General features: G+C 37.1%; 1 protein-coding gene across 1 annotated transcript in view; it reads right to left on the bottom strand.

Moving 5' to 3' along the window:
* LOC107551222 (E3 ubiquitin-protein ligase TRIM71-like) overlaps positions 1-25,342 on the bottom strand; it is a 39,963-nt gene that overhangs the window by 6,433 nt on the left and 8,188 nt on the right. The window contains exon 2 of the mRNA XM_016232761.1: positions 9,937-10,104. Within this exon, the coding sequence (XP_016088247.1) occupies positions 9,937-10,104 (168 nt within the window). The remainder of the gene's footprint in view (positions 1-9,936; positions 10,105-25,342) is intronic.

Genomic DNA, 25,342 nt, shown 5'->3' with positions numbered 1-25,342 from the left:
TTTATCACAAACTTACCATTGACAGAAATAGTCAGCTCTACTGCCTTTCCTTTTGCATTGAAATCTTTATTACAAGCAATCCTGCGGTTCATAAAGAACTTTGTTTTCCTACCTCCACGAATGCCATCTATTATTGCCTTATCTAAAAGTGCTCTTTCCCTTTAAACCTAGCCAAAAAGCCATATGTGTTGACTGTTTGATATGAAACACAGCAGACTTTAATAATATACATTTATGGTGTAATTACTACATTTTTGTGTCAATCCATGTTTATATTTACTGCAAACAATGCGCTGTTACTTTAATTCAGCGCTTGCAGCGCAGCAATAGACTAGGTGCAGAAACGATCTCTGCACTGCTGCAGACGCACAGCTCCTGAATGCACTGCCAGACAGCAACCATGTGCAGTGAACGCTTTAATTCGTTAACATGAGCGCGGAAAAAATATGCACCATGTATGCACTGCAAATGGAGTAATGTGAACCTGGCATTATGTGTGTGCGCTGCGAGTGTGCATGAGCGCTCAGTCTCCAGGAGAGCGCGCGAGTGCTGAATGGTTAAACACTGGCAAAGAATTAAAAAGTAATGCAATTTATAAACTTTAGTGATGATGTGACACTGCCTCGATTGTGCAAGTGACAATTCCTGTGTCAACTGTGCAGCTCGCTTATAGACAGACGCAATGTGTGGTGATTTGAAGCCATTTGCGTATTTTGAGAGAGAGCGCTCGCGGATTCACTCATGCTTTGTGAAATTACGTCTCACACAAGGTTTTCAAATTACTTTATAAGTTATTTAATGAAGAAATATGAAGGTGAGTACCTCACCTTCAGCATTATAATTATTTCCCCCGCGCCGGACAGAGACTGTGCCGCTGCATGTCGTGCCAAACCTCTCACAGCAGTCGCGTCATCAGCTCGAGATCGTTTTTTTGAGATCGGCTATTTAGAGACCGCCAATCAAATATCCCAACGTGATTATCGGCCGATAGTGATCGGTAGCCAATCAATCGGAGCACCCCTAGTATATTGTATATAATAATTTATTGTAGGGCTGCACGATACATCGTTTCAGCATCGACATCGCAATGTGCACATGCACAATAGTCACGTCGCAAGAGGTGCGATGCAGGACTCGCATGGTTCTTTATTTGCCTGATATAAAGTAATTAATTCTAATTTAAGGGTTCTTAAAAAAAAAAACTAAAGTGCATGTTTGCTGCTTCACGTTTTTGACATGCAGTCTCTGCTGCACATGGCGAAATGAGCAAGGGATGGGAGAAAAGCACTGAAATGGAAGTTATATGGCACTAGAGACCAGCAGTCTATGCTTCGCTTTTCTGTAAAAAATAACAGTGGTTTGTGAATGTTGCTTAGCCTAAATAACAAATATTTTAGCGGGAGCATTTATGCTGGGATCTTGTGGAACTTACGAGATATTACAGAACTACTTTATGTACTTTACATTGTTGTACTGAAAAAAAATCTATATTACTTTTATGTGGGCTTTTGTGGGCGGGAGTGGGACAAAACATGAATATAGCGGGCGGCAGTGGGACGAGATAACATTTCTGCAGGAGCTGTGCGGGGGCGGAAGCGGGACAGAATCCTGCGGGAGCGGGACTGAAAAATCCATCCTGCGCAGATGCAGGATTCATTTACAAATTAGCTCCCTTATTTTAGGGAAAGAAGCAACATTCATTATTAGTATCATAACATATTAGATCCTTTATTTGCCTGAATTGATAGTGAATAAGTCAAATAGTGTTAAACAACCCAAAACAAGGCAAAAATTAAAAAGTAATTTTTCAGGGTTTTAATTATTCTTTTTTTATTATATTTATTTTCTACGAAGATGAACATAAATGAATGAATGAATGAATGAATTCAAGACATTCATATCTTTCTACACTGCAATATATAGCGCAGAAAAAAATGGATATCACAATGTCAATTTTTTCTAATATCGTGCAGCCCTAATTTATTGTGACAATTAAATTTGGATCTGGACAAATTTAAGTAATTTCACTTCTAGTACACAATTCTAGGAGCCGGTGGCTACGAACACATTTTTAGTTTTAAATTGCAGGATAAAAAAAATTATATAAAACTACTGCTAGAAAGTCTAAATATTAATATTTATAATTTAATTTAATAATTTGAAAGGATCCAAGAAAGCATGAGGGCTTCCTTTGTGATGCTACACAAAAGAGAGATAAAAGGTCTATCTTGGGTACAATGACCTCTAACATTTGCTTAAACAGCGTTTTGTACACAGCACTACCTATGCAGCTGACATCTAAACCACCCACTAATCTAACAATCAGAATCGTAATATACATCTAAATTAAATTGTGCTTTCACGGATTCCACTTTAATCTATTTAAGTGGTCCTGAAAGCTCAAAACTCAGCTGTGCCCTCTTAACTTGGAAGTATCTTTTTTTTTTCACCATTAGCTCCACAGTTGTGTTACATTTCAAAGATTACGGATGATAAATGACACAATGAGAGGAAATAAAGGACTTGTTAGTCTCATGACCTGGGTCAAGGGGTTTATCCATTAAAAGAAAAAAAAGGTGTGGGAAAGAATGCCATTTAGTGTGGAGTAGATTACCTAACCTGAGCCAAATTTAAAGTTCAAAGGGTCCGGGGCTTTTCAACCTATAGCATAAATAAAATCTTTAGTGCATTAACAACAATACAAAATCGATCAACAATCCAATTTTCCAGGCTTTTCAGTCACAAATGTAACTTTGCCCAGACCAATTATTTATAAATCACCAATTCATTTGAGTCCCTTCACTGAAATCTCTTTGTTCGCTAAATGCTGCTACATTATATACATTATATTGTCTGATCTAAATATTTAAACACTATATAGAGTCCCTTAAATGGTTACTTTTTGTTAGTATGTACAGCCTATTATTTTTCAAATTTGCATTTCTTTCCCACTGGTTAATAATCAATTGTATAAATTAGTGCTGGGCAACAATCACAATTAATCGCATACAAAATAAACGTTTTTTTTTGTGTGTACATAATATATGTGTGTGTACTGTGTATATGTATTATGTATATATGAAGGCACGCACATACAGTATATATTTAGAAAATATTTACATGTATATTTATATTCATATAATTTATATTATATATAAATATATTTAATATGTAAACAACATTTTTCTTAAATATATACATGCATGTGTGTGGATTTATATATATATACATAAATATACACAGTACACACACATATGTGACCCTGGACCACAAAACCAGTCTTAAGTAGCACGGATATATTTGTAGCAATAGCCTAAAAAACATTGAATGGGTCAAATTTGTCGATTTTTCTTTTATGCCAAAAATCATTAGGATAAAGTATAGATCATGTTCCATGAAGATATTTAGCAAATTTCCTACTGTAAATATATCAAAACTTAATTTTTGATTAGTAATATGCATTGCTAAGGACTTCATTTAGACATCTTTAAAGGTGATTTTCTTAATATTTTGATTTTTTGGCACCCTAAAATTCCAGATTTTAAAATAGTTGCATCTCGGCCAAATATTATCCTATCTTAACAAACCATACATTAATGGAAAGCTTATTTATTCAGCTTTTAGATGATGTATAAATCTCAATTTTGAAAAATTGACACTTATGTCTGGTTTTGTGGTCCAGGGTCACATATATTATGTACACAATTTGTTTTATTTTGGATGAGATTAACCATTGCCCAGTACTAGTATAAATGTATTTCTTGATAAAGAGGAAAAAAAGATATATATATTTATATATATTTTTTTTATTCACAATTTTTTTTTTATTTGATTGATATTTTGCACTGTTACGGTTATATCCCTCTTCCATATTTACAAATGTCCTCTAACTAATTCTGAGATTGAGATGTCAATCACAAAGGTGCAAAACAATCAAGAGTCAGACACAGGAATGGGGAGAACCGGAATAAGCAGCTGCAAAATAACAGGCTAAAATCCAGCAAATGAGATTATGCAGCACTAAGAAAGACTAAGCTGTCAGGGGCTGGTTATGGAGCAGCGTGCTTCCAAAGTAGAGATTACGGCCCCAGGCTGAAGCCATTGTTAAAACCCTGCATGTGCTTTCAAACCTATAAATGTTTAGAGGCTTCCCATTTACACCATCCAGTAACAGGATTAGAGACACACTAGAACAAGCAACAAATCAAGCGCATGGAAACGCAGGTCAGGCTCTTTCAGATGATGCTGTGTAGCTGATGAAGCTTTAGGACTGGACAGGTTTGGATAATTGCCGTGTAAATGCATGGACTATGTTTTGAACGGAATATTAGCACATTACTTACCAAATGTATACTGCAACAAAATGCAAAATTGATGAATGGGATGAATAAAATGACAATTTTCAGCATATGTAACTGACAATTTTCTTCTTTTATTAGATTAGACATTATCAAAGGACACGGGGAATGTTTTCCAACTGTCCATTTATACCATAAAGGACACCAATGTAAAAAGAGAAAAGAAAATCAAATGTGGCAAGACAGTTGGGGGCTTATTTAAATATAACCAGCACATTTGAAAAGCTGAGGGGTTTAAACTGCCATTAGAATTTATTTTTTCCCCCAGTGCCTTCCTTGCCAACTGACTCCATGTCACTGGAGAAGGATGGATTTGAACAGCCCTAATGGGTGCTGTTCTCTCCCCCACCCCTCACCCGTAGAGCCTCTTTGAAGAGCGACAGAGAAATAGAAACATTTCCTCTGTGTGCGACTAATGATCCGCCCTGCTAGGGCCATCAGGACGCTGAATAGAGGCAGTAACCGAGCACTGGGCCAGTGCTCCTCCCTCTCTTCTATTCTGTTCATTCAGACTGAGTGGGGGTGGCACGCACAGTGATGCTAATGGAAAGTCAGCTTGATTCTACAGCCCCTTTTAAAAACTCCTTTACTTCCACAAAGCAAAGGACCCTCACTCACAGTCATGTACAGTGCTGTGAAAAGGTTTTTGCCCCCTTCCTGTTTTTTAAATTTTTTGCATATTTGTCACACTTAAAAGATTCAGATCATCAAACTAATTTTAATATTACACAAAGATAATGCAAGTAAATACAAAATGCAGTTTTTAAATGATAATTTCTTTTATTAAGGGAAAAAAGCTGTCCAAACCTGCCTGGCCCTTCGTGAAAAAGTAATTGCCCCCTAAATCTAATAACTGGTTGTGCCACGCTTTGCAGCAACAACTGCAATCAAGTGTTTGCGATAACTGGCAATGAGTCTTTCACATCGCTGTGGAGGAATTTTGGCCCACTCTTCTTTGCAGAATTATTTTAATTCAACCACATTGGAAGGTTTTCGAGCATGAATGGACTGTTTAAGCATCTCAATCAGATTTAAGTCCGGACTCTTGGAGTAATTTTGGTTGGCCGGCAACTCCTGGGAAGGTTCACCATTGTTCCAAGCTTTCTCCATTTGTGGATAATGGCTCTGACCGTGGTTCGCTGGAGTCCCAAAGCCTTAGAAATGGCTTTATAATCCTTTCAAGACTGATACATTTCAACTATTTAGTTTCTCATCTGTTCTTGAATTTCTATAGATCACCGCATGATGTGTTGCTCTTTAAGCATGCTTCACTTTGTCAGACAGGTTCTATTTAAGAGATTTCTTGATTCAACAGGTCTGGCAGTAATCAGGCCTGGGTGTGTCTAATGAAATTTAACTCGGCTTTCTAAAATAATGTGGTTAATTGCAGTTCTTTCATGATTTAACAGGAGGGGGCAATTCATTTTTCACGTAGGTTTGGACAGCTTTTTTCCCTTAATAAATGAAATCATCTAAACCTGATCTAAACTGTCCTATCATGAAGGCAAAAACGCAAAAATAAATAATAATATTCTGACTTGGTGCTCAAGAAACATTACGTACTGTATCAATTGTGTTGAACTATTAATTATTACTTAAAGCTGCAGTCCGTAACTTTTTCTGGTTAAAAAGTATCCGAAATCAATATTTGAACAAGTACATAACCAGCCAGTGTTCAAAACTAATCACTTTACTGTAGCCCGATTCACAACGGTTAGCTTATAATAATGTTTTCTAATTTGAGTGGTACGGGTAGGTTTTCGCGGGAAATTCGAGCATGCTGCTGCATCATTACGCCATGTCTGTAAACAAAGAAGTTGTCCCGGCTAGGCTATCGCATGTGAGGATCGTTTATAGCCTTTTCTCACAGCAGTTGGAATAATTAAATGTATCATTTTGATGGCGGATTGTAATCCAGAAAAGATTGTGTTTAAGAAACACATGTGAATGAAATTAAATTACCGTATTGGCCCGAATGACAATTAGAGATTAGACTGTACAGAAATTGAAATCTACACACTAATACGCACTATAGGCAATGCTGATGTTGTTAACATTAATTTGAGAATAAAGTATAACAATAATAATAATTTGCACAGTTTGATGTGATATGAGCTAACCGATCTTTAGATTAAACCACCATTGGTAGCGCAATTTATTGTAATGCTTTTTTACAAAAGCTTTGACAGGCAAAACTTACGGACTGCAGCTTTAAATAAAGTGTAATTTTACGAAGCTATGAGAATACTTCTTGTGCGCAAAGAAAACAAAAATTATGACTTTATTCAACAGTTTGTCTCCTCCACGTCACCCTAGCGCCATTTTGGAGAGTATCACATATGTAAACGACATATGCAACGTATGTACACGAATACGCTGTTTACATTCAGATAAAAGCGTAAACAACGAATCAGTGTACATACGTTGTTTACGTATGTGATACTCTCCAAAATGGCGCTATAGGGTGAAGCGGAGGAGACAAACTGTTGAATAAAGTCATTACCACTGATGTCACATGGATTATTTTAACGATACGTTTCTGAGCCTTGATCGTGTAAGGATCCTTGCTGTCTATGGGAGGGTCAGAGAGCTCTCAGAATTCATCAAAAATATTTTAATTTGTGTTCCGAAGATGAACGAAGGTCTTACAGGTTAGGAACGACATGAGGGTAAGAGAGTAATTAATGACAGAATTTTCATTTTTGGGTGAACTATACCTTTAATCAATGTAATGCCTCGTTGCTGAACTAAAGTTTCATCGTTCAAAAAAAAAAAAAAAAAGAAGAAAAAAAAAAGACCTCACATTTATGAGTATATTGAACCAAAGACAACAGCTCAACATGACACTGAAGCATTGACAATGACGGGACTGTAAAGACACCACAGTAAACATCAACCAATGAATTCTATTTGTTAATCTATTTATTGCCCGTGTTTATTACTTTTGGTATTCAGAGTAAGAAAAAAAGTGAGTGGAATTCTTGTTGCACCTGGCAGTGGCGGCTCGTCGGGGGAGGCACAGCTTCCCGTGCCTCCGTTGGTAAAAAAAAATTTGCCAATCATCATCGAGTGTTCACTTTCAGCGCTGAGGAGTGTTGAGAAAAAAAGCCTCCCTTCTGATATCAACCAATCATCAAAGAGACGTAAATTACGTAATATTAGTTTGAACGTCTGCCGCTGCGCTGATAATGTACCAAGTACTTATGATGAGTAGCGATATTGAATATTTGATCGCCAACAGATTTACCAAGCTGTCATTCAAACAGTATATATACATTTATATATATACAATTTAGGGAAAACAGCCTAAGCTGGATATAGGCTACAGCAGTCGGCTTAATTAAATGGCGCAACAGGCAGCTCTCTTTTAACACAGACTTTTAAGAAGGGATGGATGTTTACTTTAAGTGATAGGCCAGGTAAGTGAAATGATATTATCTTGCTGTATGTATGACGTTTTAATAATAATAATAATAATAGGCAGAGATCCCAGACCAATACAATTAGTGTGCCTCCTCTATTTTAAAAACCACGAGCCGCCACTGGCACCTGATAAAACACACTGAGGTTCAAGTAAAACAGCAGGAAGGATAAATAAATAAATATCTGTTAATACACCCAGTAGGGCTGCAACAAACGATTCTTTTGATAAACGATCAATCTAACGATTATTAGAACGATTAATCGACTAATCATCGATTATTTCGCTGATTAATCAGTAGACATTTTTGATTATTCATCTTTTGCAATTTGTTAAAATACTGAGTTATACATATTCTAACAAATAAATTAAGGTAATCACTGCAGCATTTGAAAGTCATTTAATTACAGTTAAAAAATTTATTTATACAAATAAATATTTTGACACACAAAATGAGATTTTTTTTCCCCACTAATAAAAAGATTTTATAATTAGCTAGCTCCACACTGGAGAGCTGCGTTATAATAGAAAATCAAATTGTAATTCTAACTGAAAGCGACACGGACTCTGGTTTTTCATGTTTAATATTGTAAACCTGCTTGATTTAAGGCTATTGCATAAAGTACTAAATAAATAAATAATTGATTTCAAACTTTGAATTGAATAAAAAATGACAAGTAAGCAATCAGTAATAAAATAAGAACAAATGAAGAAATTACTAATGATAGCACAAATAAAAAATAACAATTGGCCTAAAAATGAAATAAATAGCTTTTTTTAGTTTTTCAGGTAGGTCTAACAGTTGGGCTATTAAGAGATTTAGTTTTTTTTTTTACCAATTATCCAAATAATGTTTAGTCCTAGAAAGCTATTATTATCAGAACACGTGAGCATAATATAGCGGTTAGCAGATCAATGAATGAGAGGGCAGCGTTACCAGAGTTGCCCATGTACCATTTTATGGATTATGATTATAATGAAAATTTTTGTTTTTGATTTGTTTTATTTCGTTAAGTAGTAATTTAAAGCTTCCTATAGATATATTTATCATGTCTGTGAGGCATATATTCACCGAGTTTCGGTTCATTTTTGTGAAGCGCTTCTGTTCAAGATGAGACGGCAGAAAGCGCATCATGTTTGATTTCTTTATTTTATAAACGCACAACGTTTTGTTGATATTGTGAGTCCACACAAATAAAAGTAGACCCTTTACAGTTATGAATGATGTATTACTCTTATGAGCAAAAATGACGGCGTATCAACTGAAAAAAATTCAAGTGATTGTCCTGCAAAGCGCACTTTAGCTTCCACTCTCCGCACAAACTATTGGATATAGCGCACATTTATCTTGGTTTAACATTTAAACATTGTAATATGCTTGAACTGTTTTATATCTATAGATTTTATTTTAGGCAAGTCGTGATGATTTGAGAAGGCTAAATTGATCAAACATAGGCTCAATGTCTGCCGCTGGCCGCTGTTTACTTTAAAAAAAACTAAAACTTATATTTAACGAACAAAAAAAATGCTCCAAATGTTTTTCTAAATTAACTCAAAAAAAATAATGAAACGAAATATAATAACTTTGCCGTTACATACAAAACTGTTTTAATAGCTGAAACTGTAGTATAAGCTGTTTTGGGAGAAGGGGGAAAAAAGATGGGCTCGGGCCGGTAATTCTTATAAGCTGTCGGACACGGGCCGGGCTACGGCCTAAATTTGAGGGCCGTGCAGAGCTTTAATGAATGGTAAATGAGTGGCGCGCTGAGCGGAGCACACACGCATAGAGCGGGATAATATGCAGAGCATCACACCACGTGAAAGTGAAACCTGAGCGGTAAACTAATTTTCGGCAGCCGGAATTTCGGTGCATCTTTAATGATTGGCGACATCAGAAATGGATATTATATAATAGATGTTTTTTTGAACATTTTAAAAATATTTAAAAAATGATTTTTTTTTTTTTACACGGCACCCCGGTTGGGAAACACTGCATTAGGTCATATGAGATGAAACGACTAATCGACAACAAAAATATTTGTAGACAATTTTTTATTGTCGACGTTGTTGATAATGTCGACTAATCGTTTCAGCCCTAATACCCAGCAGGTGTTTGTGCTGATGTCTGTTTATGAGAGATTGCAGTTGTTCACTAACCTGTACAGCCTGTCTGCCCTGCTGTGCGTCTGCGAGCAGCTGGATGGTCAGCGCTCTGGAGTCCTGCAGTGCTTCCTGCAGGTAGGTGAAACTGTGACCCGCATGCCTGCCCAAGCTGCACTCTCTACAAATCGGCACGGAGCAGCTGTCGCAGAAAAAACGCAGCACCTGTGAATGAAAACAAGAGAAATTGTGTGAAATTAACTGATTCGTAGTCCAATTTATTGAGTGAGTGATTGAGAAGTACATTGCATGTGAATTTTTCTAACCCTCAAGAGACCTAACAAATGACAATCATTATCAGTGATGATAATCATCTTCGAAAATGTCTTTATGAAGACTATGACTAGATATAAACATTAAGATGTTTGGGCATCAAAGAAGTTGGAAATTGAGAAAACGTGCTTGGAAGTGTGTGTGTGTGTTTATACTGACATGCAGGTTGATCCAAATTGTAAATGTGTTCCTCTAAATAAAATAAAATCTAACAGTCAATTCAACAAGTGTGAAAAGGAAGCAGTGAGATTTAATCCATGTATGTGAAAGGAAAAGGGCACGCTTACACTAAAACCACTCTACAATATAGAGCTCATAAACAGTTACATTGGTCAACTGCCAAGACTATAAATGTTTACAGTATCATGTAACAGGGAGATGTGTTTATCACATATAAGCCTACATTATATAAGCACACTCAGACCCAGAACATATAACTCTGACAAGAGACAAAAAACTAAAAACTGAATATTTTAATGTATGGTTTTAAGGACCACACATTAGACAGATTTGATAGCTACTAGGGATGGGTCACAAGCATCCAACAACCAACAAATTGATCTATTAAATTTGATTTATTAATTTACCTCAAATTAAACTGTTGACGTGCTGTGCTTTAGCTGCTTACATGGTGTTTTTGTCAAGGTATAGATATGGAAGCCACTGAACAAAAAAAAAAAAAAAAAAGGTAATTCCAACTTTGTCTCACAATTCTGACTTTTTTCTCAGAATTGCATAATAAACTCGCAATTCTGACTTTCTCGCAAATGCGAGTATGTATCTGGCAAATCAGATTTGTTTTTCCCTCACAATTCAGATTTTTTTTTCTAGCAATTGCGAGTTTGTATCTTGCAATTCTGAGAAAAAGTCAGAATTATGAGATAAAAAGTCACAATTAATTTTTTATTTATTCAGTGGCGGAAATGGGCTTCCATATCCATAAGGCAGAACCTTGACAAATACACCCTCGCAATTCCGAGTTTATATCTGTCAATTCTGGCTTTTCTCAAAATTGTGAGAAATAAACTCACAATTGCGAGTTATAAAGTCCAGAGGGGGGAAAAGACTGATCTCAGAATTGTGAGTTTCTAATTATAACTAATTTATACAGCGCATTTCTTATTTTGGTCGTGCATGTGGACCTGCGGACCACTTATGTGCACCCCTGGATATATCGATACAGATGCGATTATCGAAAGTATCGATACTCAAATAAAAAATATTGATACTAAGGTGTGTTTTATTTACCAGTGGTTTTGTTTATTTAACAACAAAAAAAATCAATGCATGCATTGAATTGGACAAATAAAATATATGTTAGCGAATAATTGTGTAGGAAATAACTATTTTCCTGCTCATCTGAACACAAACAAATGTTGCAAGACAGAATCAATCAATCACAGAGAGAGCGTTCACTCACTTCTGACAGTGCATTAAAACAGGGCTGCATTTCCCAAAAGTATCATATTAAGAAAGTATTGATGTTTTTGGGAATGGCAGTCCCTAATGAAAATGAACCATATGGTTTTACTAAAGTGATCATAGTTCAACTATAGTATTTGTAGATGGTAAACATTTTAACCATGCAGTTAAGGCATACTGAATGTTAAAATGCGTTTCAAATGTAAAAGTGGGTATCATTACGCATTTTACTCTTAGTAATATAATAGCCAAATTTCATCATTTAAAAGTTCAGTTTAGAAGTATCGTATCGATATCGATGATACTGGCCTTAAAAAGTATCGGTATAATATCGAAAGTCAGAATTGTGAGTTTGTATCTTTTGCAATTGCAAGAAAAAAACTAAATTGTGAGACAAATTCGCAATTACCTTTTATTTTATATTTATTGGCGGAAACTAGGGCTGCACAATGTTGGGGGGAAAAAAACCTCACATTGTGATATTTTGTTTTTCTATGATATATATTGCGATATAATAATAAAAAAAATAAAAATCACCAGATGACTTGAATAGCTCTATTTGTGGGGGGGGGAAAATCAATGATTGGGGTGTTTTTGTAGGCGAGTTAATTACAAGCATAGATAAATATAATAGAACAAAGATAAAAAATGAAATAAACAGTGCTTTATATTTTTTTTCAGGTAAGTCTAACAAACAGTATTCAGGTACAGAAATTGAATAATCAAAAGTAAAATAACACTGTATAAATTAAATCTAATAAATCTGTGTTAAATCTACAAATGTGATTTTTCTTTATGTGTTTTGTTGTTTGATTAACATTCATGACAGAAAGCAGGAACATTAAACTGCTGTGAACCAATATACTGTTGCACATCCATTTTCTTTCAATTGTTTACCTTCACCTAAACAACTGTGTTTACAAGGATACTTGCAGAGACTTGCAGAAACTGCAAGTTTAAGTATAAGATCTCTCTCCCCCAAAATTAGAATTCAGTCCTGCTTTCGGCTTCCTCTGTTCTGACAGCCTGCTGATGGATTGCTTGAAGTCCAGTGTTTTTGCTACATTCATTCTGCCGTGGCGGGTCGCCACACCAAAAATCATCCCCGCCACGGCTGCAGCTTCTCAGTGATGTGGCTTGCATCATGCACAACACAGAGCAGGACTTTAATTTCGGCTCAGGATTTTATTGCATATATTTCTACTCATTCCCGCAGGTTCCGCGCTTATAACGCCATGACAGTAGATGACAGAATGTATCATTTGCACGTGCTTGAGTCTTGCTTATTTAAAGGGGTCATAGGATGCCCATTTTCCACAAGTTGATATGATTCTTTAGGGTTTTAATGAAAAGTCTGTACCATAGTTTGGTTGAAATTTCTCAATGATAGTATAAAAAACACCTTTTTTACCGTCAAAAACAGCTCTTTTCAGATCAAGCCGTTTTTGTAGCATTTTCCTTTAAATGTTAATGAGCTCTGCTGACCCCGCCCCTCTCTTCCGAGCTGCTCTCAGAGAGACTGTTTACTTTAGTTTCATTCATTGTGAAACTTGCTAATTAGCACATTATTAGGAAAGGCGATTTGCAAAGATTCATTACAAAACATTATACTCGCTTCTTCTGTAGATGAGGCTGGATCATGAATGATTCGCGCGAACATAGACGCATTTATGCAGATCAGGGGCGCATTCCCTTCAGAAACAATGTAATCCACTGCAAGTTCAGTGGCTCAGATGTCGGGAGTAAATGAGGACGGCTATGTTCATTATTACATCCAACTACAGAACACCTCAATTAGGAGTCATTCTTGTCTACATCTGCTCCAGTGGTGAAACAATGGCGGACTGATGACCGCTCACTCAGGGCGGGTCTAAGGTAAGACGCCAGTCCAGTCTGTGCTGAAACGCTACTGTCAGTCAAACTACCGTGGGAGGGGCCTGTCTGTGTGATGTCACAAAGAAAAGTAAGCGTAGAGCCCTGTGTAGCAGTATATTAGATCCGTGCATGAAGTCTTAAAGGTCCCATATTGTCAAAACTGAAATTTCCTGGCATTTTTCACGATTACTGAGGTCTAGGGGCTATTTAACTACCATATACGTTTCAAAACAGTCAGTCCACAGTAAAATTCACACAGCCTGCTTAAAGTTCTAGCTATTTTTCACGAACCATTGTGACTTCCGTAAAAAGTTGACGTCAGAACTACACAGTCACTGCCTTCAGTCACCACCCCGAGCACCGCCCACCGTCCCACTCTCCTTTTGCCAAACCCCCAGACAACATCGCATCCATGCTTTTGCTGAGCAAGGACAACACGGAAACATGTCGAAAAGGTTAACTTTAACCACGAAACCAGATCAGCCAACCTGTAATGTTACACTCTCACTCAAAGTATGGACGATCTGAGGTGGATCACATCTAACGTGTATAGTAAAGACAAACTCACCGTGTCTATCTAGTCATGATGATGATGTATGTGTAAATATATATATATATATATATATATTTGTTTTGCTGCCTCCAGCTAGTGCTGTGACGTCGCTGACCCTAGTTACCTGTGGTTGGCCTGGCCGTGCGTCACTCAGAAAACAACAGGACAATCAGAAGAGAGGATCATGAATATTAATTAGACGGACCAAAATCGACCTGTTCTCAGCAGAGCCCCTGAGAAAGGAGCTGTAAAAATATATTGAGATGGTTTTTGGTATTTATACCGCAAATATATATTCTTAAGGACATCAAAACCTCAAATAAAACTACAGAAAGGTGTACAATATGGGACCTTTAAAGAGACAGCAGCCTAAATAAACCTGCTGCTGTTTGTCATTACTTTCCATTTATACAGTGAAGACCATCTAGTGTTATTTTACAGTTGAATAGATTATTCAGTTACTGTAGTAATTCAGAACCTATGTATTATTTAGACCTACCTGAAAAAATTTAAGTACTGTTAATTTCATTTGTATCTTGTTATTGTTTTTGTATGTGCTATTGCTTGTCATTTATTTATTTGTTCTTATTTTATTACTTAACATTTACTTGTCTTTAGTTAAAATAAATTCAATTCTGAGTTTGAATGCACGTGATTCTTGGGTGAGGAAGGGGCGTGGTCCATGGGAAATAGTCCTGCCACCACAGCTGGAAAAAATCCTAGAGGAAACACTGAAGTCTATTGTTGTGTCACTCATCTGACCCATTTAAGAGTCACGTCATTGTTTGTTATATATACACACACATATACATACATATATACATATATATATATATATATATATATATATAGTCTAAATAGGACTTTCAAAGGACAAGCCTTCTTATTAACATTCCAAAATTAAGCATCTTTTAAGAAAAAAAAAAAGCAAATTAATGAATGAATACGTTTTTATTATTATTTTTTTTTAAAGATGCATTACTTGCATCAAAAGCTGACCGATTTAAGGTAACATTTTCCTGAGAATAATAACTAAAAGCCGAAACCGTGTAATCAGCCTGAACTCCATATCACCCAAGCAAATTCTCCACCTTCCTCCGAGTGAAGCTCAGTGTCAAGTACAGAATTCCTTTTCAAACCCTGCTAGACCGCCATGCTGCAACCTAATGACTTTACCAAAGGCCAGATCAAACGCTAATTATATCTCACTCGGCTATACGGCGGCAGCAGCTGTGTGTAAATCTAGAGTCGTGATTCCACTCGAGTTACCTGCTCGTAAAAGCGGGTCCCCCTCTCTGTGGACCAGATGCTACAACTGCGCTAGTGTGTACAGGGGTCACATGGAAGCACTTTTTGGGAAGCAGCTTTTCAGAGTGATGGGAATTAGCAGGAAGCAACAGAGAGGTGGTGGGAGGAAACTTATCAGCCAAGATTCCCTGCGATGTCCCTGTTCAATTACCTAAAATTTTTACAGGCACAAAGTATTGTACAACTATATCTGCAGGGGCTGGTGGATCTAGGAATGACATTGTTAGCAGATTTTACCTTTTCCTGGTAAAATCCTATTCCTATTATGTAACGGTTAAGACCAAAGTAAACTTCATTTTTAACGTGAATGCATGGTGTATGTGTAGCCTTTTTTAAAGTACACTGATAGCAAGGGTTCAGAGTCTGCACTATTTCTCTTCAGAAGTTATGACTGTTAAAAATGTCTTTGTCTCAGTTTAAACCAGAGTTGTGTCATTGCAGTTTCCTGTTGTTGCTCCGCCGTATCAGTTTCTTCTTGGTCTGTGAAACACTGTAACAACACCATTGTTACAGACCAACAAATTAATTAAAAAAAAAGTTAAGGTGAGCATACTGAATATGTATAATTAGGAAAAATTGGACTGCACACATATTTTGGACTCATCATAATTTGATTTCTTTACTTATAATTTGTGACCATGGACCACAAAAACGGTCATAAGTGTCTTTTTTTTATTATTGAGATTTATACATCATCTGAAAGCCGAATAAATAAGCTTTCCATTGATGTGCAGTTTGTTATGATAGGACAATATTTGGCTAAGATACAACTATTTGAAAATCTGGAATCTGAGGGTGCAAAAAAATCTAAATATTGAGGAAAATCACCTTTAAAGTTGTCCAAATTAAGTTTTTAGCAATGCATATTACTAATCAAAAATTAAGTTTTGATATATTTATGGTAGGAAATTTAACAAATATCTTCATGGAACATGACCTTTACTTAATATCCTAATGATTTTGGCATAAAATAATCACTAATTCACTAATCACTAATTTTGACCCATACAATGTATTGTTGGCTATTGCTACAAATATACCTGTGCTACTTATGACTGGTTTTGTGCTCCAGGGTCACATTTGTGTATTCATTTGACAGGTTGTTTTTGGCCCCAGTGATGTGGAAAATAGCATGATGGAATGAGATTTTCTTTGGCTATGTGGATGCATTTTTTACTCTAGTGTGCTATACATGTACAGGATAACTTGACTTTCCTGTTGGCCTCTTCTCCTGTACGCTAAAGCCATCACTGTAACGACTGACTGGTATATAAATCTTTGACGAAGTACACATGCTTCTTTTCCTGCCTGTGCATTGGCATCCATTATCTCGCACACTATCTTCTACACTGGACTCAACTTTCTTTCACTCTTCCCCACCCCCGCCACCTTCTCTCTCTGGGATGAGGGCCTCTTGTTGTGCCTGTGGCACAACACCAGTTTTTCCTTAAAAACAGGTGTGGACAGATACAATTTCCCCAATCAGAGGTAAAGAAAAGCTAGTTATTTTTTTCAGAAGCATTTAGAGGTGTCCTGCTGAATAAAGCTTCAGTTTTGGTCAGCTGACACTGTATTGCCTCCATGATGCTAGAGCAGTGGTTCTCAACCAGGTGGCCTTAACCCCAAAGTATACTTCATTTTTGTATGCGTACGCTAGCGTATGCGTACAGTCGAAAGTGTAGTTTTTCGAAGTATAGCTACTCTATTTGATGTTGTGCGTGAAGGCGAGTCGGTCGACATATGTGCTCTAGAAAGCTTCATCTATGTCCAGTGTCTGCTCTATTTTTCCCCGTTAAGTTATGATTGATAACAAATATTTTTGAACTCTTTTATAAACCAAAGCTGAGATGTTTCATACCCTCTCGCTCACAAACGCTTGTCAATGACAGCATCTGTTGCTGTTGCAGTCTCCGCTATTTTATTGTTGTTGTTCAGTCTCTTTAGTTTCGTTTTCTACTGTGAAAACAATGGCACGGGAGAGTGTTGCCACCTTGTGGAAAAACTAAACACGGCTAAATAACTTCAATGCGCATGTGCAACCAGCATGTACAAATTACAAAAATCGTGTGGTGCGCATACTATTCTGATGACGAAATTCACATCACGCACACTGTACGCTGTCCCTCGTGTACGCATAAAAAGTGAAGTATACTTTGGCTTTAGGGTGTAATAATAATAATATATAACCATGAAATTTCCAATTATTACATTCTAATTCGAAGACACCGCTCTAGTGCCTTCTTCAATCTAATTTGGCACCCATTTTATTGAAAAAAGGAGAAAATCACAAGTTTGAATCTCTTATGTACAACACCAGTGATTCATGTTTCAAGTCTGTAGAACAAATGTTGCAAGATGAAGAATGTGCTGAAGCCTAACACTTATGATTTTGGGTAGGGATGCACCGATTCCGATACTGGTATCGGTATCGGGCCCGATACTGGTCTCCTGTACTCGTACTCGTTAAAATGCCCCGATACCAAACGCCGATACCACACAGCATGTGATAAGTGCCATATTCAGACAAAGAAAAACTGACAACAGAACAACAGACAGCAGACAGGAGTTAAGGATGTCTACTAGGAAGTATATGTATGCAATGAATATAATGTTAAACATTCATTATTAACGCCTGTATCGCTGATGTGCGCAAGCTGATATACAAAGCCCGCTGAGTGGATTGAGCGCGCGGCGGCGCAGATGCGCGAGCTTGTCGAGTGAATATATCTTTCTCACAGACATCACTGGAAAGTTTGTTGTTCGGTCGGATATGTCAAAAACAAGTAAAACAATGCACAATGGAGCAGCTCTAATGCTATTAAATTAAAGATGATGTAGGCCAGTGTTTCCCAACCGGGGTGCCACGGCAAGTACCAAAAATAAAAGTATCGTATCGGGCGAGTACTGGAAAAAGTGGTATCGGTGCATCCCTAATTTTGGGTTGATCAAATCTGTAACCACAAGTATGAGCAATAGTAATTGTGATGCACACCTTAGAAAGTACATAATCATTGTTGGAAAATACATTTTCATTCCATTGGTGCTAATAAAAGGATCTGAACAGATTCACGTCTTGACCACATTTAGGCCACATCCTTCGCTGGCTGTGCTGATTTAAATCTAGTGGTTCTGTTGTATTTGTGTCGCAAGTTCAGTGCCCCGTAGCGCAGGTAGTGACGATTCTCTCCGGCCAATCAGTGATCAGCAGAGTTTACACATCGCGTTTTGGTAGCGGTACGGTTCACTTGGAACCTCAGTACCTACCAGGTACTGTAACCAGTGGGAAACCTCCCAAAAGTGAACCGTAGCCGTACCATGCAGTGGAAAAGCACCAATACTAAAAAGAAAAGCATATGCTGCAAAATCAATAGTTTTCTAATATTGCATTTTCAATTTAAAACCACAGTGACTGCTAACTGACACTACTTAAGAGTTCGCAAGAAATTTTTACCCATCCATTGCTGATGCTTGTATGCATATGAGAGGAAATACGAGCAGATTTGAGTTCCTTATGAACCTCCTAAACTCTTAATATTTAAATAAGTAATATTATTTACAGATGTCTTATTTACATAATTTAAATATAAATAAGTTTGACCAGTATATGCTAGCCCCTATTCACAAACCATACACAAATCACATGGGCTAACCTACTCTCTGTTAGGTAGGGTTGGGTATCGAAAACCGGTTCCATTTTAGAACCGGTTCCAAATTTCCAAGAACTGGTATTCGATAAGACGCGTGCATTTCGATTCTGCTTAACAATTCCTGCGTTCGCATTTTAATGTGATTAAAAACTATTTAAGTACAGGAACGGAAAGACCTTGTGCCCCGTTTACGTGCAGCGCACACGAAGTGTGAGGTTGTTCCGGGCCGAAACTGACTTCTTTCATATTTGTCGACCAATTTGCAGAAAACTACATCAGTATATCATCATAAACACAGCCGTTTTTGTCTTACATGAACATAAACAGATGAGAAAGAAAACACACATGTACAGTATTTTTAGATATGCGTCCGTTCGGTGTTGAAGAGACAGCAGCTACAGCTCTGCATTTCAGCCCTGGCCCGACGGGCCCCGACTTTTTTACGCCCCTTGGTCCGGGCTTCGGGCCAATTTTCACGTCACAGTTCAGATGCGGGCAGGGCCTCGGGCCTCAGGCCTGTTTTAGGCTTCTTCTTATTTTTATATTTTAGACATCCATCAATTAGTGATGAAAAAATTTCCGCGCTGGTGGAAACAACACGAGACCGTGCTAGCGGCTCGACAGTGTTTATTGTCCCGCCAGCAGCGGTATGGTGCGAGCCGTCAGCGCAGCTGAAGAGTTCTGCGTTCAAATGCACGCAATAGGCTTAAGTTTGCCACAAAGCACCGGCAAAAGTAATTACCATGAATGTGACAGGGAAATAGTAAGGAGATATTGGAGTTATTTACTAATAAACTAGTGTTTTCGGAGTCGGTGTCGCAAGGACAAAGTTGCCGATCCTGACTCGCCATCTCCTCAGACGCGCCTTTAGAGAGAAGTGCATCTTTACGGATTATGATTATAATGAAAGAGTTTTTGTTTTTGATTTGTTTTATTTCATTAAGTAGTAATTTAAAGCTTTCTATAGATATATTTATCATGTCTGTGAGGCATGTATTGGCTGAGTTTCGGTTAATGTTTTTTTTCTTTATTTTATAAAAGCACAACGTTTTGATGATATTGTGAGTGCACACAAATAAAAGTAGACCCTTTACAGCTACGAATGATGTATTACTCTTACCTTTATAAGCAAAAATTACGGCGTATCCACTGAAAAACATGCAAGTGATTGCGCTGGCGCCTCCATGTCCTGCAGAGCGCGCTTTAGCTTCCACTCTCCGCACAAACTATTGGATATAGCGCACATTTATCTAGGTTTAACTTTAAACATTGTTATATGCTTGAACTGTTTTATATCTATAGATTTTATTTTAGGCAAGTCGTGATGATTTGAGAAGGCTAAATTGATCAAACATAGGCTATGATCAGCTCACGGTCTGCCGCTTGCCGCTTGGTCGTTACTTAAAAAAAAAAAAAAAAAAAACGTATATTTAGCGAACAAAAAATGCTCCAAACGTTTTTTTTTTATTAACTTCATAAAAAAACGAAACGAAATATAATCACTTTGCTATTACATACAAAACTGAACTATTTCACTAGCTGAAACAGTAGAATAAGCTGTTTTGGGAGAAGGGGAAAAAAAGACGGGCTCGGGTAATTCTGATAAGCTGTCGGACACGGGCCGGGCTAGGGCATCTCAGGCCAGGGCAGGGGATAAATTTGAGGCCCGTGCAGGGCTCTAACAGCAGCCTAATAAATGTGCTGCCTGTCATTAATGTTAATCAAAGAACAAAAGAAAACCATTCACTGATCTTGACTGAATATATTTAACAACTTTGATTAATCTATATTTTATTTATGAAAAGAAAACTTTTAATTACAGTTTCTGTACCTGAAATTTTGTTCAGTTGTATTTATGATATTGTTAATTGATTTGTTTGTTCCTATCTTATTACTGACGGTTTACTTGTCTTTAAAACTTTAATATTTGGAATTTATATCAATCTAGTTGTTTTTGCGGTGGTATTTTTTTTAAAGCATGGGCAACATTTCTCTTGCAGTGTTCTGTAGGCTGCTGATTTTTGCTCGTGTTATTCAGCTGCAACAGAATGCTTTGTAAAAAGACAGAATAAATGACTTAATTTTTTTTTATATTGGATTTTTTATCTTATTGGAATCGAAAATAGGAATCGATAAGCAGAATCGGAATCGATAAAATTCAAACGATACCCAACCCTACTGCTAGGTAACTCTGTAACACTGAGAACTCTGTTCTGAGAACAGCCATGCTATTCTCTGTTATTCAGCAAATCATTTGCGCACCTGTCTTTTTGTTTTCTTACTTTTTCTTGAGCAATAGCAGCAACACTGAAAGCTTTCATCTCGGTTTAGCTTGCCATGCCTTTCTTAAAAGGTACAATGTCATTATATCCCTTTACAAAACTAAAAAACTATATATACTGTATATTTATTTAAAATTTCCCCTATTTTTTCCCCCCAAAATACAAACTTACCCTATTTTTTTCTCTAAATGTTTCTATATAGGCCTAAATTATGTACAGAAGCACTTAATCTTGAATGACAGGCATCGGCAGGTTTAAAGTCAAGGGTAAGGGGCAAAACTTTGTTTGAAGACCACAGAGGACCACGCTAATTTAAGCACTAAGTAACCGTCAGGCAAACTTAAACTGCCCTCTGCTTCCTAATCTTTTTTTATGGTAAGTCACATCCCCTTTGAGGTTTTTGCTCTTCCCAAAACACACATGGACAATTTTCTCTCTTTCTCTACACACAGAACCACATGGCCCTCCACCCTCCCACCCGCTGTGGAAGGTGTCAGCCCATTTAAATGTCCTTATTGGCTGCTCATGAGGGGCAAAAACTAAATCAGCTGGGCCCCTGGCACATTGGATTTCCGGAGTGCACACGTGTGTATGTGTGAGTGTTTTAGTGAAGCGTGAATTGAGTTTTTACAGACATGCCATGCAGGTGGCTGAGGTTTGGTTTGGTTTCGTTGAATGAAGAGATGTATTTCCTTTGCATCTTTAAATGCCCGTCTAAGAAGGCCTAGTACAACACTACATGACATTAGCATTGACTGGTTCAACAGTCAAGCTCAGTTAACACGTAACCTCACAAATGAGCTAAAAAAATAAAATAATAAAATAAAAAAAATTGGAAGCATTGGATCAGAAATTTGAGCTAAAATGGCATTGTGATTGGATTACATCACTTCAAATTTCTTCAATACTTTGTTGCTGTTGGCGGTTTAGATTTTAGCTTTTAAAAACATAAATATCTGCTCTAAACAGTGGGTCTTCATCAAAGTTTCGTGAAATCTGCATACAAATGCCATCATGAACAAATTGTGACACGCCAATACCTTTTGTACTGAAATTTATGAATTTGTAAATTTGGCATTTTTCCTTTGAGGTACACAATTGGATGAACATTCTCAGATGGGTCAGGTTTACGCTGATAAACATTTCACATCCAAATGTTTACGCCCTCAATCTGATGAAATTAAAAATATATATATATATTAAAACACTACAAAACAGTTCCAGTCCAATCAGAAACTAACTTCCCATCTTATGATCAGCATACTGCCACAGGGAGAAGAACAAAGCACAGGCACAAAGACAAAAACAAGTCTCTAGACCCATCACCAATCTCAAAACATGGTCTGCAACACTCCATAACAGCTTCTTTGATAAGCTGCCAGAGGTTTCTTATATAAAATTATGAAAGCGCTTCGATGTGGCATTGCTGTATGTATGCTATAGAAAAGAAGAAACTCCATCTGGATTGCTGCTAGACCCCTCAAAGAAACCCACACAAATCTACGCAGACCTACGCTCCACATACATATGTAAAAATGTCAGAGGTGAATGTTGAACAGTTCTAATGAAGTCAGAATTGCTTGCATTAGAAAGCACTACTGTCTAAAGCCACACGCTACTGTATTTCAGGATGGCATTTCCAGCATCTCCATGAATGAAGCAGTAAATTCAGCGAGCTCACAGGCAGGTTAATATCAGCTCAGGCTCCATGGATGGACTGGCCATGGTACCAAAAGGTCTGTTTGTTGCCTCCATTTGTGATAAATGGCGTCCTACATAACTCTTAATAAAATCTTGCTGTTTGAGCCTTGAAATAAAGCAAGTGTAGACGGAGACGTGGGATGTCTGGTAAAATTTGCTGTGGAGTATTTTGACTGGTGGAATTACTAAAAGTTTCCACTGTGAGTCCTACTGAGTGCACTCCCTTTCTCCATCCTGACTGGCTACATCTGTCTTTCTTCCTCTAACAGCATTAAATGTTCAGACATATGTTGCGCTTTCACTGCATCCTGCTTTACAGCTCTGGGCAGAGCCTCTGGCCAGACACTTTTAAAACGCTTGAAAAGAGGGCTTGGGGGAGGATGGAACATAGCCGGCCGTGTTAAAATCATATTTAAAGCTCTTTTTGTTAAAGATGCTCTTCATAAAACTGTATCGATTAGAAATGTGAAATGTCTGTTTTTGACCTCATATGGGGAAATATTTAGAGGGAGTCTTATAGATGGCTAGACATCGTATCAGCGAGGGATCTGCCGCATAATGTGCTGACGTTTCACATTTCTCTCGGACGTCGCCTCAATCTGAGGAAAACCCTCTCTGCAAACTCCTCTTAACCCCTGAAAGACTCTCTCCTCCATATGGCTTGCGTCTTGGTTCTTGAGAGTTCAGTTTGTTTTAAGTGTGGACAACCAGATTCCATATCAAAGCACTGAGATGAGCACATGTGAAAATGGTTTAAAACAAAGAGTCACAGGGTAATGGAGTTCCTGAGACAGGGCTGTAAAACGCATGCAGAACAGTTCTTCTGGACTGCATTCATGAAGCCCCCCGCTAAATCCAGATACGAGCCATGAAAAGTTCTCAAGATGCTAAGACAACTGTCAGTAATAAAGCTGTTGAATTAGATCAATAAAACATTGATGTTTTACTTGGGCCTTTCTGAAAATCATTGGATTTTGGTCATATTTACAATTTGATCAGTTTTCCCATTCCTCTTGTCATAACTATTAATAATTGTTTTTCATATGAGGAACATATGAATATACTGTATACACTTTTTTTTCTCTGGGTCATGCATTTAAAGCATTTGAAATACAGCAAAAATAAATTAAAGCTTGTTAAAAAGGCTATGACATACACTACTGTTCAAAATATGTGGACAAATTATTTGTTAATGTTTTTCAAAAAAGTCTTATGAAGGCTGTATTTATTTGTACAAAAATACAGTAAAAAATATTGTGAAATATTACAATTTAAAATCATTTTTAGTTTTGCATTTTAAAATGTAATTGATCAAATACTAATTTTAGCGGGCTTTCAGTGTCTTCAGTGTCTTATAATGATCCGTGTTGACAATTGTGCTGCTTCACATTTTTGTTAAGGATTCTTTAATAAATGCATTTAAAAGAACAGCATTTATTTATAAGATCTGAATGCATACTTGCTTTAATTTGTGTTCATTTCATTTTCTGGAAAAACTAAATAAATAAATGACTAGCCCCAGACGTTTGAACGGTAGTGTATTACATATAGCAAAAGAAAAGATGGTTGAAACCTGTTAGTTGTAATAAAACTTGTCCCTTGATTGACAAGCCCCCATAATTAATTAAATATCTTACATTAAAAAAAAAAACATTCTGGGCATTTGCAAATATTGATTTGCAGTTACTGAACATAATTTTGTTTGTGTAATGTGTGTTTGCTCAGCACAACAGACAATTTCGTTTTACACAAAAATCAGACTTTTGATTTTAATATTTTGATCATGGATCAGCTCTTAGCATGGGTCAAAAGAAAGGATGATCACATAATATGGAAACATGGATGATGTCCAACCAACGAATCCCTCCATCCTTGGCTCCAGCAACTCAGTGTTGGGAACTAAACTAAAAGAGAAAGGAATTTGCATTCGTGTCACAAAAATGATGGATAGTTCACAAGAGAGAGCTGGGTAGGGGTTGGTCTCTATGGTACTTCATTGACCCAACTAATCCCACATAGAATCCATTCTGGCAGTTTGGGATGACCCCTAACCCACAGCCTTAAGCAAAAGAAGACAACAAGCTTTTAGATATTATGCTTTCCCATGATTCACTACTACCCAAGAGCAGGCAGTAAACATTTGGCACAAACTAAGTATTATTCTGAATATCCAATGATTTTAAGTTAGTTTGTAAGCCATGCTGAACGGGGCTGGGTGAAAAAAATAATCTAATTTTTACGGAACGATATCGATTCCTAAATCCCAAGAATCGATTAGTCTAGACTGTTTTCAGTTAATGGACGGAACATTGAAGGGGACGGAACGTCCCATCCAATATATC

The sequence above is a fragment of the Sinocyclocheilus grahami genome, unplaced genomic scaffold (assembly GCF_001515645.1).
Source record: "Sinocyclocheilus grahami isolate Dianchi unplaced genomic scaffold, SAMN03320097.WGS_v1.1 scaffold418.1, whole genome shotgun sequence".
NCBI lineage: Eukaryota > Metazoa > Chordata > Actinopteri > Cypriniformes > Cyprinidae > Sinocyclocheilus > Sinocyclocheilus grahami.
The sequence above is the reverse complement of the archived record's forward strand: the minus strand, read 5'-3'. Positions and strand labels throughout refer to the sequence as shown.